This window comes from Amphiura filiformis, chromosome 3 (genome assembly GCF_039555335.1).
Source record: "Amphiura filiformis chromosome 3, Afil_fr2py, whole genome shotgun sequence".
Taxonomy (NCBI): domain Eukaryota; kingdom Metazoa; phylum Echinodermata; class Ophiuroidea; order Amphilepidida; family Amphiuridae; genus Amphiura; species Amphiura filiformis.
Genome location: NC_092630.1, coordinates 55,078,898 through 55,096,932, shown reverse-complemented (window position 1 = coordinate 55,096,932; position 18,035 = coordinate 55,078,898). Strand labels below are relative to the sequence as shown.

The window sequence follows — 18,035 nt, the reverse complement described above, 5'->3', positions numbered from 1 at the left end:
ATTTTTGCTGAAAAGTAACAATGTCAACAGAATTGATATTGGTTTCTTTTGATCGGTAGCATGATCACATTAATGTGACAACATTTTTAATATTCGGTAGATCAGAAATTGAAATCGTGCTAGAAAGTCTCATTTCTACAATGTGTAAACATGCTTATCAGAATCAAATATTACGAATGTACACAGAAATCAGTCATTGACCTGTGCCATAATGTTTCTAATCAAACAGCCTTATCGAAAATATGTCATTTTATTATTATGTAGCCACCGCTGTCTATTGGAATTATATAATATACTGAAGTCTGAAGTTCATTGCATTTCAGGGGCATATCAAGGGGTTGCGGAGGGATGCGCGCGTATCCAAGAGTTTTTTGAATAATCCCAGTTTTTTTTTAATAATCCTGTAAAATTGGCCTACTTTGGGCACATTTTAGCTATTCAAAACCCCCCAGGTGCACTCCGAACTCTGGGTAGCTGGATACGCCCCTGCATTTGCAGTTAAGTACTATATAATTGCAGCATTTGGACACAGAATCACAAAAGGGTGACATGCTGTGGAGTTGTGGGTGACAAGCTGTGGATTCTATCATCCCAAAGGGTACAAATGACAGACGGATAAAGAAATTGATAAACAGCCAATTTGCAAAGTCATTTATTAAGGCTAATCACTCAAACTATGAAGTACACAAGACAAAATTGCAGTTCTGAAATCCTGCCTTACAATAGGTGCACCCCTGATAAACAAGGTAGTTTAAAAAAGTTAAAAAAGATTACAACAAAATACAAAAAAACCCCACCAAAATGGAATAGAAAAGTTTACAATAATGTGGAGCTATAAGGGTAGTAAAAATGCTCCCGAGCTGTGAAATCGAGAAAGATTATTCAAAACCTCTGTTAACTGGGTGCACTCTCAAGTTTGATTTTAATGGGTAAATTGTGAAAAAAGATTTCCTAGGGTTCAACTGATTCTGATTTAGAATAAAAATTAAACAAATTTGGATTTGGAACTAAAGGGGAAACAATTTGGGGAACTGATTTGTAATTGTAGAATGGAATTATTCTCATTGTGATCTGATTGAGACTGGCTTAATTCACGAGATCGAGAAGTGATCACTGAGTTGAAAACTTACAACAACATTGCAGAGCTGAAATTCTGAACTTGCAGAAAGCAATAGGGGTCTTCAAAAAGTTGTGTATTAATGGGTCTTAATGAACTCCCAGAAAAAAAGGCACAATCTGGAGGGCGTAATCTTCTTCAGTCAGCCGGCAGGTCACGCACGCAGCGTTCGTTTTCTGAGTTCCACTCACTGCAGTGACCCCGGGACCGGCTCTGACTACGCAATGTAAACACATTACGGGTCTGGGAATATCTTTGAATCTTGTAAAAACTTGCATAAAAAAATGTCATTTCACGTGGTTTTTGGATAGAATGAAGTCTAATACTGCTCTCTGTTAGTTTAATTTTGAGAAAGATTGAAAAAAAAGTGTAGTTTCATTGTATTTTAAAAGCGACCATTTTTAATTTTAAAATGTACAAACTTGGTCGAACTAAATAACAATTTTTTGTACTTTATATGCGACAAACCCTATTATCCTTTCATATCAGTAAACTGTGAAAGGTTTTACACATAAATATACTAAAGACGAAAGAAATTATAATTGTAAACGGTCAAACCCAGCAAAAATATTGGCACAGGTGATTTCAGACCTCGGTTAAAATTACGCCCGGCCGTTTTCCATGCAGTAAGGTCACGGGGTCAGGGGCACTGAGTGGGCGTCGGCTGAATAACGGCGTGTGATTGGTTGAGCCATAAAACAAAAATTCCCTGTAAAGGGAAGTCGCATTGAATTTATTTCTCTTTCTTTCATTACTGTATTAGGGATGCGCCATTACATTTCCAAGTAATTTTTTAGTAATATTTATTTTATATATTTTTTTAATTATTTAATATTAGGGATGCACAATGTAATAATAAGTTGTTTTTTCAATACAAAAACTTTTTTTCAGAAATAAAGACAACAAAGTAAATACACTGACACATATTAACTTTCAGTTTCTCTTATTACTGTTTTTTATTTGGAAATACTGAGAACTGACAATATCAAAATATAAAGTTAAACATACATGTATGTACAGAGTATAAATATAGACACCGAATAATAAATATAAAAATGTAAAAGATATATGAGAAAGACAAATACTTTGGCAAGGTAATGAGTTCTTTAGGCCAACAAAAAGAGTAAGTCTCAGAGCTTGCAAAAAATTGAGACCCACCTCCCCCCCCCTCAATCAACTAAGCAAAATGCTGAAATAATTTGACTAATTTGTTAACAAAAAGTTTTAAAAAAACCCAATGTGCATGGCAGCTCTGAGACACTATTTTTTGGCCTGAGTTTCAAATGAGCTGTTGTTTGGACACCCTAGCAAAACTAAGATACTGTATTTACATTATATTTACATACTATACCAGTACTACATCTGCAAGTAGGACTAGTGTTAACATGGAAGTGGGGTTTTGATTGGTTAACTGCAATTCATCATCAAATCGGTACCTTATTCACCGATCAAGCTTAGCAACTTGTGACCTAGTTCTTTATACATGAATCAAAAGGAGCAGTCGGACACCACTGAAGGAATTTGTTGAACACTATATACTCATTGCAGTGAAGTTGTACTGTTACCACTATTTAAAAACTACATTTAATACATTTAATAATCTCAGGATGTTAACATGATTTGTCAATTACTGTTAGCACACACAACTGAACTTGTCTCTTCAGTTCAAATATGAAAGCACTTAATATGGTTTAACAACAACAGCTGCAAAGTTTACAATAAAAATTACAATATAATTTACTTTTCATAATTACAAAAAGTTGCAATGAAAGCACCATAAGGTTTTTTGTTGGACCAGTATCAGTTAGTTGAATAATACAATAGTTTGCAATGAAAGCACCACAAGTTTTTTGCTTAAACCATCATCAGTTGGCTGAACAACATACTAAATACAATTTTTCACCACATCCGTCATCGCAAATAATAACGGGAGACACAGAGAAAAAGTGATCCTGCCTGGGAATCAAACCCAGAACCTCGGGTTTACAAACCCGAGGTTCTGGGTTCGATTCCCGGGTGGGATCACTTTTTTCTGCTTGTCTTCATTATTTGTGACAGCGGACCTGGTGAAAAGTTTTATTTATTTATAATTCCTGTCGATCGTGCCACTGTTTTTCCATATAACATGTACCGTATTCGTTCCATTAACCGCCCATACCTCCATAAGCGCCCACTCAGCGACTTTACTACACATGACCCTATATCAATATGTGCAGGATCCATGCATGCAACTACTCGTGTATCGATCACAGAACCATCAACACACAAAAGTCCATATTCTGGACCATTTTTTACATATGTAATTAATATGTAAACAATATAAAAAATAAGCGCCCACCCAAAATGACTGTAAAGCGCCCTGGGCGGTTAATGTAAAGAATACGGTATTACTTATTACACATACACACATCAGTTAATTACAAAAATACTTTACTTCAGTGGCCACAACAGTTTCAAAAGAAACTTTGATGTGAAACATAGTGACATCTACAGTTTGTCCACTTTGAAGAACAAATCAAATCTGTGGCATCTGGAGTCAATGCTTTGCGTCACACACACGCAGTATGTGACACATAAAGAACATAATGGGCTCAACAAGTACAAATCGCGCAGCATTTGGCGTGCGTTTACACATGCATTGCAGCGAAATAATTATTCTCATACCTCCAGTTTCCGAGATCTATTTGCATTGTACCTCTGAGTTGACGGACTATTATAGTGCAGCATTTTAAATATTTTGCTCCTCTTGCAGGCAAGAAATACAAGAATTACTTGTCAATGATAATTTGCAATAAAAAAGTACTGGGTCATGAAAAACTGGAAAAATATTGCCTTTTTACTGGCATAAAGGCAATACTGAAACAAGACCATTTTACATAAATGTATCACAGTTAGGGAACAAACCAAAAGATCGATGACATCCTATAAGCGTAACTAGTTTCGTTTCTCAGCCAACCCCTCCTCCCTGCCAGAAGCGTAATAAAGAAATGTTGAAAATTTTGACTAATACCGTAATAATAATTAAACATTCTTCAGACCGATGTTTTTTTCAAACGTAATCAAGTATTTTTACCCCTCCCCCCTAAACGAAACTAGTTTCCTTTATAGGACGTCATTGATCTTTTGGTTTCTTCCCTTAGTCATCATGGTCATCCTCAATATCAGATGAGAATAAAATTGTGCCTGCAGTTCCTACTTCTGAATCAGAACCAGATTCATCTTCAGAGGAACTGAGATCATCAGACATTTCATTGAGGTTGCCTGAGGCTGTTGCATCACTTGCCTGAGGTTGTGGAACATTCTCACAATTGATGCAAGTGCATCCAGGTCCACAAAAGGAACCAGCAAACTTGCATTTACATTTTCGATTCTTGCATCCTTTCTTACAACCACAGCCTCTTGTAAGAAAGGTGACATTCTGACGTATCTGTTGCACATTTGCATCAGAAGCCCATTCAACATGAATACCATCTTCATCCTCGATCCAACCATATTCTAGGATATTTGGGTACCTGAAATTAGATTCATATGCCTTTCCCCAAACATTTGAAACCCAACATGATCTTTTCCAATGAAATTTAAGCGCATCATCTGAGGGTAGCAATTCATCCTCATAAGTGCCTTCCCAGGTGGCTTGCCTTATTTCATTTAAAAATAATGAATGTTGTTCAGAAATAGAGATGCCATCTCCACCAAATGCTTTAAAAAGTTGTTCTGGTGTGTCATACATATATAAACTGGCTCTTTTGGATTTAAAATAAACCGAGCCAACTAAACGATAAAACGACAAGAGTCCATTTTCCCAATGTTCTCTATCAGTTTCTTCAAGACTGCCTTCAATTAAGCCATTTTGCCCTCCTGTGGCATTAATAAAATTTCCATATTGGAAAAGAACATCATAAAACTTTGACTTGGATTGTCCATAGAAGGAAGATACAAAATCACAACCAGAACATATATATACAGTTTGAATTATGTTGCAGATACTTATGATATTTGGAATGGGTCCAGCAAGATCAGGGTCATGTTGAAAACAATCAACCAGTAAGTTCAAGTTTAAGTATTTAGATGGCTTCTGCTGGTATTCTATGTACACTTGCTTATTTTGGAATCTATGGAAAAGTGCAATTCCTAACATGCCAATATCTCTATCAAGTGATCTTACATGAACAGTTGGACATTTTGTGTCTTGAACATGAAGCCAAATTTGAGTGTCCGACTCCTCATGATTCGTTTGTAGAGCATATGGAAAAATGCCATCAACAGTGACACATTTGGTTATAACAGGATTCTGCCTTTTAAGAATGTGATGAAAACCTCCAGATACTATAAATACATTTATATAAACCAAACCATTTTTAAGAATAGGTTGAACAATACTTGGGAAGGTGTCAGCCAAATAGGTGCACAAGAGATGCTTATTCATACGAATTTTCAAAAATGAACCCCACTGTTTGGGGAGTGGCGTCTCATCACCAATTTCCAAATATTCAAGATCATCCACACCTGTATTATCACCATCGCGTCGTCTTTGCTCAAATAACTTTGGGGATCGACCCTGAGTTCCTGCTTGGTCAAACAAGACTAGCACATCAATATAACCATCTTTGTAAAATGGAAGAATAACATGCCTAACAATGTACAAAGCATATTCCTTAAAGGTTTTGAGTCCTTCTTCAGGAGCAAGATATATTATGTTCATTCCTTCAGCTACCAAACAAATATGACCTCTCTGATAGGAGATTGTTTCAGAAAGAATTTCTTTCTCTGAATATTTAGTTTGGAAAATATTATATACTGTGCTCTTTCTACCTTTTCTAGGTAACCCTTTTTCATTGCATATGGCACGCGGCGTTTCCAAAAATTGTGGTTGATTGATGTGCGGGATATTTTGACCTGTTCTTAATGCTGTAATCATTCTTTTGTAACATTTTGTGATCATTTTTTGTCTTTTTCCAAATATGCATGTGTGCGGCTGGGTTTCTTCTTTGGTACAAAAGTCTTTAATCTCTTCTTTCTGATAGGAGCTTTTGAGACACTAGAATCTTTAATGATTCTTGTTGCGATGAAGTCCATGAATGACTTGTGTCCAATTTCATGATAATTCATGAGATCATATGAAATAGCTGGGGTTACTTCATTTTGGAAAAAGGCATGTTTTAGGTCAGGTGACACAATATTTTGGAACATGTGAGATTCGAACATTTTTGTAATACAAAACAATGTTGGCATGTTCCACCTGAATAATAGACACAGAAAAATCTCTTTGTGTGAGATTATTGGAGGTTGGTAGAACTTGCTTACAATAATTTTCAACCATTTCTGCCTGGTACTCAAGGGTTGATGCGATTAATCCTATATTCTGGGGAGTATGCCTTACAATAATTTTCTTAACCATTCTGTTGATAAGCATCTCATGTGCTTCATCAAAGGCAACACAAGAATAGTCAATCCCCCTGATATTTGAAACAAATGCACTGTTCTGAAAGTGAAGCAAAACATGTTCAGGTAGGGCGAACATTTGACCGAGATGAATTGGAAGCCACCGAGAATGATTTTGATGGTCAAAAGCATGAAAGAGTGAGCACATGTTTTTGATAGCAGCTTGTCGCCAATTCCACTGACCAGTTCTTATGGCAAGAAATAACTGAATATATGAAAAAACATCATTTTTCAAAAATCGGTCCCAAAATGCGAAAGTTTGATAACGGGAAGACATGACTTTACACCAATTCATGTACTCATTCCACAAACTTGGCATTAATTTCTTTTCCATTTCAGTTTGACTTTTTAAGAAACTGTCTATATTTGAAAAATCTCGATTGGCATTTGATAAATTTGAAACAACATCAACAAGAATGGCCGAGATGTCATCATTCGATAGAGGGCATGTTGAATCTCCACTTGTATCGGAAGCCTGCCTGCATGTTAAAAAACTCTTGATCTGATATAAGTATATTGCTTCATAGACTTGCAGAATGAATCTGTGTGTATGTCTAAAATTTTGACAAGAACGAATATTAGAAACAGATGCCCCTTTATGTACAACCTTAGCAAGTTCTTTCAACCCCGCATCCCAAAACACTTTCATTATGATAGATTGAAAGTTTTTCAATACATGCCAGTCACCTACATATGGAATTACCCAGTCCATGGATCGGCCTTTCTCATATTTCACTTTCATAATGTATTCAAATGTTTTTAGATCCCCTATAATTATCAGATGATTGATTAATTTTGAAACACCAAAAGTACTATGCAACTCATTTAACACTTTTTTGATAGTATCAGTACAGTCTGCCTTCTCATTGCGAATTTCTAAGAATACAAAAGTTGATTTTCCTGATGGAGGTTTAGTTTTTTGATCTTCTGCTGCAAATTTGCACTTTATGGACGGCATATTAATAGATAGATCTCTATCAATTATTGTGTATCGTTCCAATATATAAATAAATAGCCTACACAGTAAATTTGCAGTAGCAATTTCCTCTACATGTGATCGATGAAATAGATTTAGCTTGATCTTACTTGGTAAGAATGTCTTAAAAAGAGGTTCTTTACAAACCGAAGAGTTCTTACTGGAAAAATCCAAACCTCGATTGACTTTGGACAATCGACGATTGCTTTTTTTTGAACTCTTAATTTTGACTTTGGCAGTTGGATCAAAGTGAGTTGATAATGTATCTTCAAAGTCAAAAAAAGCATCTGTGTGTTTTGTATTGCAATCTGCCCATTTATTAAACACATCTGAACATGAAGATTCTAATGAAATCATCTCTTCTTCAAAAGATCACTATCTAAAAGAAGATCAAAGTGACCGCTTTTCCATCTGTATCAGGCGTGTTGAGAAGACAGACTGGCTTTGAATCTGGGAAGCAACCATTTGCAAATATTTCAACTAATTTATAATCCGAATCAATCACTTGGTAAACATGTATAGTATTTTTCATACAAAATGACGCTGTTATTATTTGCAAGGTACATGCATATTTTCCGGGTGCTCGAGTATCCCCAATACAATGTTTGAAATTTTCATAAAATTGACCGGAATCTTTTTCTAAATAGAAAGAGCGAGTCTGTTCTGACAAATTACACAAAGCCTCCATATGTGTTTCTAATTGAAAAGTGATAGCACTTTGAATTTGATCAGCCAGCATTGTCTCAATTGATAGCAAATTCCTTCTCCTGGAATGCCAAAGCAATTTCGTGGGGAATTTCTTAAACGTGATGTACTGTGAACTGCTATACACCTGTAAAAGCATCTTCCATCACCATAAATTTTAACAGGTGTGAAGCGCTCCATATTTGACAAAATTTCAGTTGGATACAGCAATTCCTTTTCCCCCTTCGGTTGTTGCGCCATCACTGACGTACCATGCCAACTTCTCTCTTTGCCACTTGATGACATAATTGCATATGGATTAAGGCAATCTATGTTATCAATACTTACAACTGTGAAAGCATTTTGATGGATACTTTTTAACTTCTGTTTGCCTTTATCCACAGCAATCATGTCCAAATACCTTTCAAGAGTTTCATTTGAGACACAGATCCCACCCCTATTGAATATGGAGACCAAGCGGGTTGAATTTGAAAATCTTTTCAAAATATCAGCATGTATTATTTGCAATGGATAACTATATTCGTCATTGAGAACGAATTGTAAATTTAAAATGGCTATCATACGCCTTAAAAATCTCTTCCTGTTGTGATCTGCCTTCAAATCATCTTCTCCCATAGGAAGTTTGGTAAGTATATCCATGTCAAAATCATGTTTTACTTCCTTTTTCTCTGTGTCGTTTGAGGTAATCAAGAACATAGCATTCCACAAGTGACAGTCAATTTTATTTACAAGTTTATCGAAATCCAAGGCTCTTAATTCAAATGGATTTTCTTTGAAATGTTGGCACAATAATTTACCTTGAGCCAATAAACGTCTATTCAGATCTAAAGCAGCACAGTAAAGTGTAGATTTTTCATCATCAAAGCTAATATGCATACTTTCAGAATCACTCTCAATATCATTTGTATCATCAGCTGAATATTTCTTAACACTGCATTTGTAGAGTAACTTGTGAAGAACTGTTCTTAAATCAGATTTTGTGTACATCAACAGAGTACCTTGCTTTGTGGATTTTGTAACATGTATTTCTAAAAGATTTTCAAACCTGGCCATTAACTCTGACAAAAACTTCTTTTTTCCAACAGGGTTTATTTCACCTTCAGATTCACTACAATTTCCTTTCAATTTTGAAACATATTCATTATATACATTCATCAGTAAACAAGCATTGTCATTTTTGAACAGGTTACACAAATTGGCACATATTTGCAAAAGCGTTTTTTCACGCATAAAATCAGGTCCATTATCTGGTTTAATAGAAATCGGTTTTTCAAATTTATGCAAGAGATCATCAATGTGTTTTGCATTTCTAGTGGCAAATATGAACTGATAGCATGATGAACAAAGGATCCTATCTTTGTCTACAGTTACATTGGCATTTATTAATAAAGCTTTACATGATATAAATTCTAAACGATCTTCAGAACACAAGTAATACTTATTATTTGACCTAATGTTACATAAACACACCCCACATGTTTTCTTAATTTTATGAGAATGCAAAGTATTGTAATGTGTACGACACAAATCAATATGACCTACAGGCGATTGCCCTGCTACACCATGCAAAGGAAAGCAACTGTTAAAAATATCATTTGAGGCAATGGGTGTTTCAACCTCTGAAATGTTGTCACAAAAGCTCAAAAAACACTTGGGTCGTGGTTTTACCCGGGAAGGAGGTTGGAAATTTTCTTTTCTTAACCTACATCGACATGTATCACAATAGCTATCTGTATCAGACATCAATGGATGATATTTTTTGATATTGTTATAGACTTGGGTGTTTACCTTAGTTGTTTTTAAATGATAGTAATTTGTGCTTGGCTTATTTTTACAAATATAACAAGGACCACAATGAGTTTGTTGGCAAGTTTTACAAGGCTTTTTAGGTTTAGTTGCTGTTGATTTGATTGGGGCTTTTGTTCTTCTCCTTTTACTGGGGCTTGTCTGTACTGAAGTTGAAGATTTTATAGATGAAAAATGTTGCCTTGGGGATCTGCGCACTTGTAATTCATCATGTAATTCTTTCCTCTTTGTTGGAGTGGAGCATATATGTTTACGGGGGGATCGTCTAAGGTGCGATTGATCAGGTGAGTCGACCTGTTGTGACTCACCACCTTTGTTCACCCCAGTGACGGAACATCAATGACAATTACTTCGTTTTCCATCGTGTTGATCTGTGACATGGTAGCTTCTTCTGTTGTATATAACCACCAGAGGATGTCTGTCTCTTCAGTGGTACATGTACTTGTGGCAATGTCTTCTTTCCGGTTAATACCCAAGTTACTTAGCTGGATGATCTGGTGAATGACTGCTGGATCACACTGTATGGTAGAAGAAAATAATTAACATATTTTGCATTAGAATTAAAGGTACACAATAGGATTTTTATGTTAGGTTTATACGGTGTTGAATTCAGCAACCATGATAATAAAATTAAGGTTTTTTAACAAGTTATGTTAATATGTTCTGCGTGTGGCAGGAATCACATCTACGGTGGGTTGTAAAGTTCCACGCAAAAATATGAACAATTTAAAAATCGCAAACATTAAAAAATGGTGATTTTTAATTTTTGTTTATGACAGCAGCATTTACGTTAGGTCAAGATACTCTACAAAAAAAAAAAAAAAAATTTAAAAAGCAAAAAAAAAAAAAAAAATTTTTAAAGATTTTTATTTTTTCCCAATTAAAAAAAACAATTTTAAGATTTTTTCCCAATTAGGCCAAAAAAAAAAGAGGTTCGTCTCAAAGCTTGCGCGCGCGTTTGTAAAATCCCACGATTTGACAAAAAACGAATGCAGAAAAAATCGGCGATTTAAATGATGTGAATGAAGTCCAGGAATCTACAAATCAGCACTTATGTTAGGTCAAGATACTCTACAAATTCGCAAAAAAAAATTAAAAAGTAAAATTGATTTTTTCCCAATTACATGATTTTTTTATAGATTTTTTTCCAATTTTTCTATTTTATTTTAAAGATTTTTTTCCAAATTTAAATGATGTGAATGAAGTCCAGGGAATCTACAAATCAGCAAAAAAATAAAAAAATAAAAAACCTAAAAATTTTTTATTATTTTTTTTCTTAGATTAAAAAAAATGTGACTTTTAATTTTTGTTAATGACAACAGCACTTATGTTAGGTCAAGATACTCTACAAATCCGCAAAAAAAAATTACAAAGTAAAAAAAAAAAAAATTTTTAAATTTTTAGATTTTTTATTGTTTTTTTCCCAATTAAATGATTTTTTATAGATTTTTTCCAATTTTTCTATTTTATTTTAAAGATTTTTTCCAAATTTAAATGATGTGAATGAAGTCCAGGGAATCTACAAATCAGCAAAAAAAAAAAATTAAAAATCACAAAAAATTGTATTATTTTTTTTCTTAGTTAAAAAAAAATGTGACTTAATTTTTTGTTAATGACAACAGCACTTATGTTAGGTCAAAATACTCTACAAATCCGCAAAAAAAAAAGTAAAAAGTAAAAAATAAAAAAAAATTCTCAATTTTTATAATTGTTTTTTTTTTAAAATTTTTAGATTTTTTATTGATTTTTTCCCAATTTTTCTATTTTATTTTAAAGATTTTTTCCAAATTTAAATGATGTGAATGAAGTCCAGGGAATCTACAAATCAGCAAAAAAAAAAAAATTAAATTTTTATTATTTTTTTTTTTTGAATTAAAAAAAAAATGTGACTTTTAATTTTTGTTTATGACAACAGCACTTATGTTAGGTCAAGATACTCTACAAATCCATAAAAAAAAAATTAGAAAGTAAAAAAAAATTTTTTTTTTTGATTTTTTATTGATTTTTCCCAATTACATGATTTTTTCCAATTTTTCTATTTTATTTTAAAGATTTTTTCCAAATTTAAATGATGTGAATGAAGTCCAGGGAATCTACAAATCAGCAAAAAAAAAAAATTAAAAATCACAATTTTTTTTTTTTTTTCTTAGTTAAAAAAAAATGTGACTTAATTTTTGTTAATGACAACAGCACTTATGTTAGGTCAAGATACTCAACAAATCCAAAAAAAAAAAAAGTAAAAAAAAAAAAAAAAAATTCTCAATTTTTATAATTTGTTTTTTTTTAATAATTTTTTATTGATTTTTTCCCAATTTTTCTATTTTATTTTAAAGATTTTTTCCAAATTTAAATGATGTGAATGAAGTCCAGGTAATCTACAAATCAGCAAAAAAAAAAAAAAATTAAAAATCATAAAAATTTTTATTATTTTTTTCTTGGATTAAAAAAAAAATGTGACTTTTAATTTTTGTTTATGACCACAGCACTTATGTTAGGTCAAGATACTCTACAAATCCGCAAAAAAAAATTAAAAAGTAAAAAAAAAAAAAAATTTTTTTTAATTTTTAGATTTTTTATTGATTTTTTCCTTTTACATGATTTTTTTCCAATTTTTCTATTTTATTTTAAAGATTTTTTCCAAATTTAAATGATGTGAATGAAGTCCAGGAATCTACAAATCAGCAAAAAAAAAATTAAAAATCACAAAAATTTTTATTAATTTTTTCTTAGTTAAAAAAAAAATGTGACTTAATTTTTGTTAATGACAACAGCACTTATGTTAGGTCAAGATACTCAACAAATCCGCAAAAAAAAAAGTAAAAAGTAAAAAAAAAAAAAAATTCTCAATTTTTATAATTTTTTTTTTTTTATTTTTATTTTTAGATTTTTTATTGATTTTTAAAGATTTTTTCCCAATTACATGATGTGAATGAAGTCCAGAGACGCTACAAATCAGCTAAAAAAAATTTAAAAATCGGAAAATTTTTAATTTTTTTTTCTTAGATTCTTTAAGAAAAAAACAATCGTGATTTTTGTTAATGACAGCAGCACTTATGTTAGGTCAAGATACTCTACAAATCCGCAGAAAAAAAATTAAAAAGCAAAAAAAAAAAAAAAATTCTCAATTTTTATAATTTTTTTTAAAAAGATTTTTTCCCAATTTTTGGCCTCCAAAATCGCGTATTCTTAGCGGCCTTAATTTATACATGTAGCTTTAAATTTCATATATCATAATGCTCACCTGCTGTCTTCTCTGCCTACGTCTTCGCTTCTTGATACGCTTGTTCCTTTTCTTCTTCTTCTTTCCTTTCTTCTTTCTCTCTACGTATACAGATCCTGTTGACACTGGTAGCTTCATCTTTGAAGGTCTGCACACAGGTGAAGAAGGTTGCACAGCTATCATCACTGGGATAGGTGTTGCTGGTGCGATGTCTAGTGGTGCAGACATGAGAGAAAAACCCATCTGAAAATAGCCGACACCGCCGAAAACACGCATTGGCTTTATTTTACGCCGTCCTGGGGTTCTGAAAGCACGCCTCTTTTCCTTACGCACCTTTTCAGACTTCTCATTGACCTTTGTTTCATCATCTTTCTTGGTTTCCGCTTCTTCTTTCTGTTCCTTTTTTACCTTCTTTGGCTTCACATATTTCCGCAAAGGCGGTACCATGCATGATGGATATGCAGACGGTGACCTGTATCTGGTCACTGCCAGATTAATGTCTTCAGCCAGGCAAAGGTACCCACGGTACTTCAAGTGCAGATTGTCTGTTGCCAAATCGCATTCCCGAACCCCACTACTGATAAACTTGAGTCCTTCCTCTGAGCACAAATTGCTCAACATGTAATTGTAGCTTCGAACATCGAAGTCACCTCTTACCAGCACCGCGGACACAAAAATATTCGCTGATGGAAACTTGAGTTTGACTGTTCTTACTAAATCTCGAAAATGGCGACGAAATGTTGTCAGTAGTCCGCAATTTGAAAGGCTATTAGTTCCTACATGTAAGATGACATTTTCTGGCAGTGGAAATAATGGTTTTTGAGATTCAATAAACTTCCTAATAGATGTAACAGTTGCTCCAGGCTTTGGAAATACAAGATATCTATTTGAATAGAAATCCAAATCAGTCTGTAGAAATCTGGTTAACGAATCTCCATATACAAATGTGTCTGGGACTTCTTGATGATGGGGCGACACCCTGTTGGAAAATAGTACACAAAAACATGTATAAGATTAAAGTCATGAAGACATTGAAAAAACGGTTTCATTCAGCAAGTCTGCCCAGTCAAAAGTGGAAATTTTTGCGCTTTGCTTGCCAATTTTGAACTGTTTCTCTTGTTTTTAAATTTGTGATTAAAGTTTCCTTACATTGACCTATACACAAAAGGAATATATTCGCGCATTGTTATTTTCGCAGTAGCAGCTTGGAATGCAAAAATAAATGTAGCGCAAAAAATTTCCACTTTTACAGTACAATATATTGGATCCAAAGTAAAGTGAACCCTGAGTGACTACAGGAGGCAAACTGGCAATTTCATTACTAAAATTTGAATGTACATTGTAACAATGTGTTGATGTCAGTTTGAATCAATAAACCAATCAACATACATATGTAACTTCAACTTGTAGCATGTGTTCTTGCATTTTTGTATTATAGTGTATATATTTTAATACGTCACAAAAGAAACAGGGAGTTGAGTATCAAAAAAAAAAAAAAAAAAAACCCACTAGTGTCAATGGAAGACATTATTACATACATGTAGGCCTACCGGTAGGACTCAATAAAACTATTCCAATTTACAACTCAACTTGAAATTGAATGTCCATTGTAATTTATAGGCCCCAAGGCGACAAGAAAAAAAAAACGAAAGAAAAAAAAACCCTCCAGACCTGACCGACATGCCTAAAACTTACACCCTTAACATTTGTTGTACGTACGTATAAACTCGCCAAATTTCCAGGTCAACTCATTTTAAAACCCAAATATTTTCTGTTTTTGAACCATGTACCGAAACAATAGGTGCCCCAGAATTTGTACAAAATTTGATTCCCACTCCTCCCGTTTTAACCTGCTTTAAAATACATGCCCCAGGGTCCCGTCCCCATAATTCCATTGATCAGGGGAAGGGCCTCCAATTCTTTGGGGCACTCATTTTCAAGGCCACTGGGCAACGAAACTGAATAAAAATATCCGTCTCTCTCAACACGCGATATACAAAATTCCTGGGCTCCGAAATTATCGAATGCAATGACGTCGTCCCAGTAAAACAATGAAAGTTGACAACAATTCAGCACAATTAATCATTACGTCATTTCGGCACGTGAATTTTGACATCGCGTCAGGCCTCAAAATAAGCCAGAATTTCTGAGGGCCATTTGTAAAATGTTTGAGGGCCCATATTTGAACCTATGAACCCCACAAAAAAATGAGAAAAGTAGTAATTTTTTTTGTGGGCCATTTGGGCCCGCCGAATGTATCTTTTGAGGGCCCTCACTGATTTTCAGGGGCCTAAGGGCCCTTGGTATTTCGAGGTCTGCATCGCGTGTTGAGAGCCGACTGTTTTTATGCATTTTTATGGTCAATATGAGTTTTAAATAAAACCATGTGATTCGTGCTTGATAATTATTTTTCCCAAGGCATAATGTTATGATTTAATAAATAAACCATCATGCCATAAGATTCTGCAGATGAAATTACTATAGAATTCAACCAGCAAAAAAATGCCCCCCCCCCCCCATAATTCAGTTGGCGGTTGATGGTGTACGAATAACGAAAGGCATCGTTGCATGTCACTGACACCCCCTTATCCGACTCGCTGCACAAATCTCAAGCATGCAAGTACTTTGGGCAGCTACTGAAAAATGCACGGCCCCCCCCCCCCCGCAACTTGGCGGTTGGGGGGGGGGTGTATGAAAGGCATTGTTGCATGTCACCGACACCCCCTTAATCCTACTCGCTGCACAAATCTCAAGCATGCAAGTACTTTTTGGGCAACAGGCAGCTACTGAAAAATGCACCCCCCCCCCCATAATTCACTTGGCGGTTGGAGGGTGTACGAAAGGCATCGTTGCATGTCGCCGAAACCCCCTTAATCCAACTCACTGCACAAATCTCAAGTATGTGTCACTGACACTGTGACTGTGTACGTGTACATGTATAGCTATAGCCATGATACAATCATGACAATAATTCCCTGATGTTACATACGGTAGAAATACTACAAATAGCAACATTCCGTCATTAAACATCACTGAATTAATATTATATTGTCAATAATGTAATGTCAGCTCAGTGCTCATGCATGTGCTGCATCTCACTGACTGGTCATGTCATGGTTTTGCATTGCACGACAATCACAAATTTCTCGCATACCGGTACCAATTTGTCATAGTAATTTCATAGTAAACACGTCATTAAAGTAAGCTTACGCCCGAATTTTACCGAAGATCGGTGCAAATTGGTTGATTTTCTAACCCTCCACTTGATGTCAAAACTTTTATGAACCCTGACGAATTTGGTATCAATCGAAAGCTTGCACTTTCAACTCACCTATACAGTGCACAGTTTTCCGTAATTTTAATGCATAGGGTCAGGCCCAGCATTTCTGCTGGCTATCTACGCGAAAAAGAGAATTTTCATACCGTATTTTCAACCGCCACAAACTACCACAAGTATTACGTAAAAGTACACAAATTTGGTATCAAATTGAAGCGAAAGAAATGTTTTTCTACTTACCACGCCATCTTGGTCCAGGTTTGACACGAAGACACTTCGTTTTAGCTCGGATAGCTGAGTGCGAACATCGGAAATCCTCGGGATTTTCCGGTACTCGCAAAATGAATAGCGCCATCATATTAGAAATTTGACATCCAGAGCTTGCACAGCGCGACCTGCCGGCTGACTGTCTTGGGATCACACATGATTGACTTGCCAATTCTATTGAGTTCAAGATCACATTAGTTAACCATTGAGACAACAATATTGACAATTTGGCCCAGAACCTTCAACAGAGAGTGAAAACATGTTCCAGGGGCTGGATTTTGTGCCATTGTTTTGATATGTCTGGTGCATGATTAAACCCCATGTTAAGTTAATGTACTGGAACATGTTTATATAAATGTGTTTTACTGTGGAAGTACTTCCATGGATACATGCAAAGGCAGATTGAGATTAAGGTGGATCATGGGGCATTTTGAAAATGTTCGAAGAATTTTTTAACAGATTAATTGCGTAGGGCAAAATATATTCATCAATATTCGACTTCTTCGAAGCAAATCGGACATCCAAGTTTTTGTGATTCATTCATTTTAATTTTCTTTTATCTAACTGGTTTGATCAATAGAGAGCTAAAATGGCTGAAAAAGCTCATGCATGTGTATTTTTGCCAATATTTTGCCAAATACCATTGCACAAATGTTCAGGGTACTTTATTTTGCACAATTTTGTGTTGAAACTTGTTTGAAGTGTTTGTAATGTATTATATTGTCTAGCAGTTCTAATTTGCAAAATTAATTAACTAATTTGCATAAATGCTAATTATGCAAATGTTTGGCAAAATATTACCAAAAAATTTCATATCCATGAGCATTTTCAGTCATTCTGGCTCATTAATTATGTATGTATAATTGTATATTGAATATCGATAAAAACAATAAGATGCAAAGAATATATTTTGATGAAGTATGAAAACCGTATGTCTTATTTGCTTCAAACAAAAGATATTTTGCTCAGTGTACTTTGCAACTTTGCCTTTCTCAATTTGTATAAAACACTAGTGCGCCTGTTGCTGTAATAGCCCTTTAGCTATTAGGGGGTATGTGGGCACTTATTGGGGTATGTGGCGCTTATTGGGGTAGGGGCGCTTAAAGAAATCATTTTCAGCAATGAATGCTGGGAAGACACTATATAGCATATTTGCAGCAATGCATTCTGGGTAGACATTTACAGTGCATTTCAAATTGGGCATGTAGCCAAAAGCTGAATGAAA

At 34.4% G+C, this 18,035-nt stretch overlaps 2 protein-coding genes across 2 annotated transcripts in view; one reads left to right on the top strand and one right to left on the bottom strand.

Annotated features, from left to right (window-relative positions):
• Positions 1–18,035, top strand: part of LOC140148765 (protein FAM53A-like) — a 181,785-nt gene that overhangs the window by 51,910 nt on the left and 111,840 nt on the right.
• On the bottom strand, positions 8,707–16,791 carry LOC140148764 (uncharacterized). Its single transcript, XM_072170819.1, has 3 exons — positions 16,784–16,791; positions 13,288–14,245; positions 8,707–10,564 (listed from the first exon to the last, which is right to left on the bottom strand). The coding sequence occupies exons 1-3, from the start codon at positions 16,789–16,791 to the stop codon at positions 10,364–10,366; spliced, it is 1,167 nt and encodes a 388-aa protein (XP_072026920.1). The 3' UTR covers positions 8,707–10,363.

Bases quoted from the DNA above. Each gene is read 5' to 3' on its own strand.
- LOC140148764 (XM_072170819.1), bottom strand. The intron at 10,565-13,287 runs GTGAGCATTATG...TCTACCATACAG, and splicing joins GTAGGCAGAGAAGACAGCAG to TGTGATCCAGCAGTCATTCA.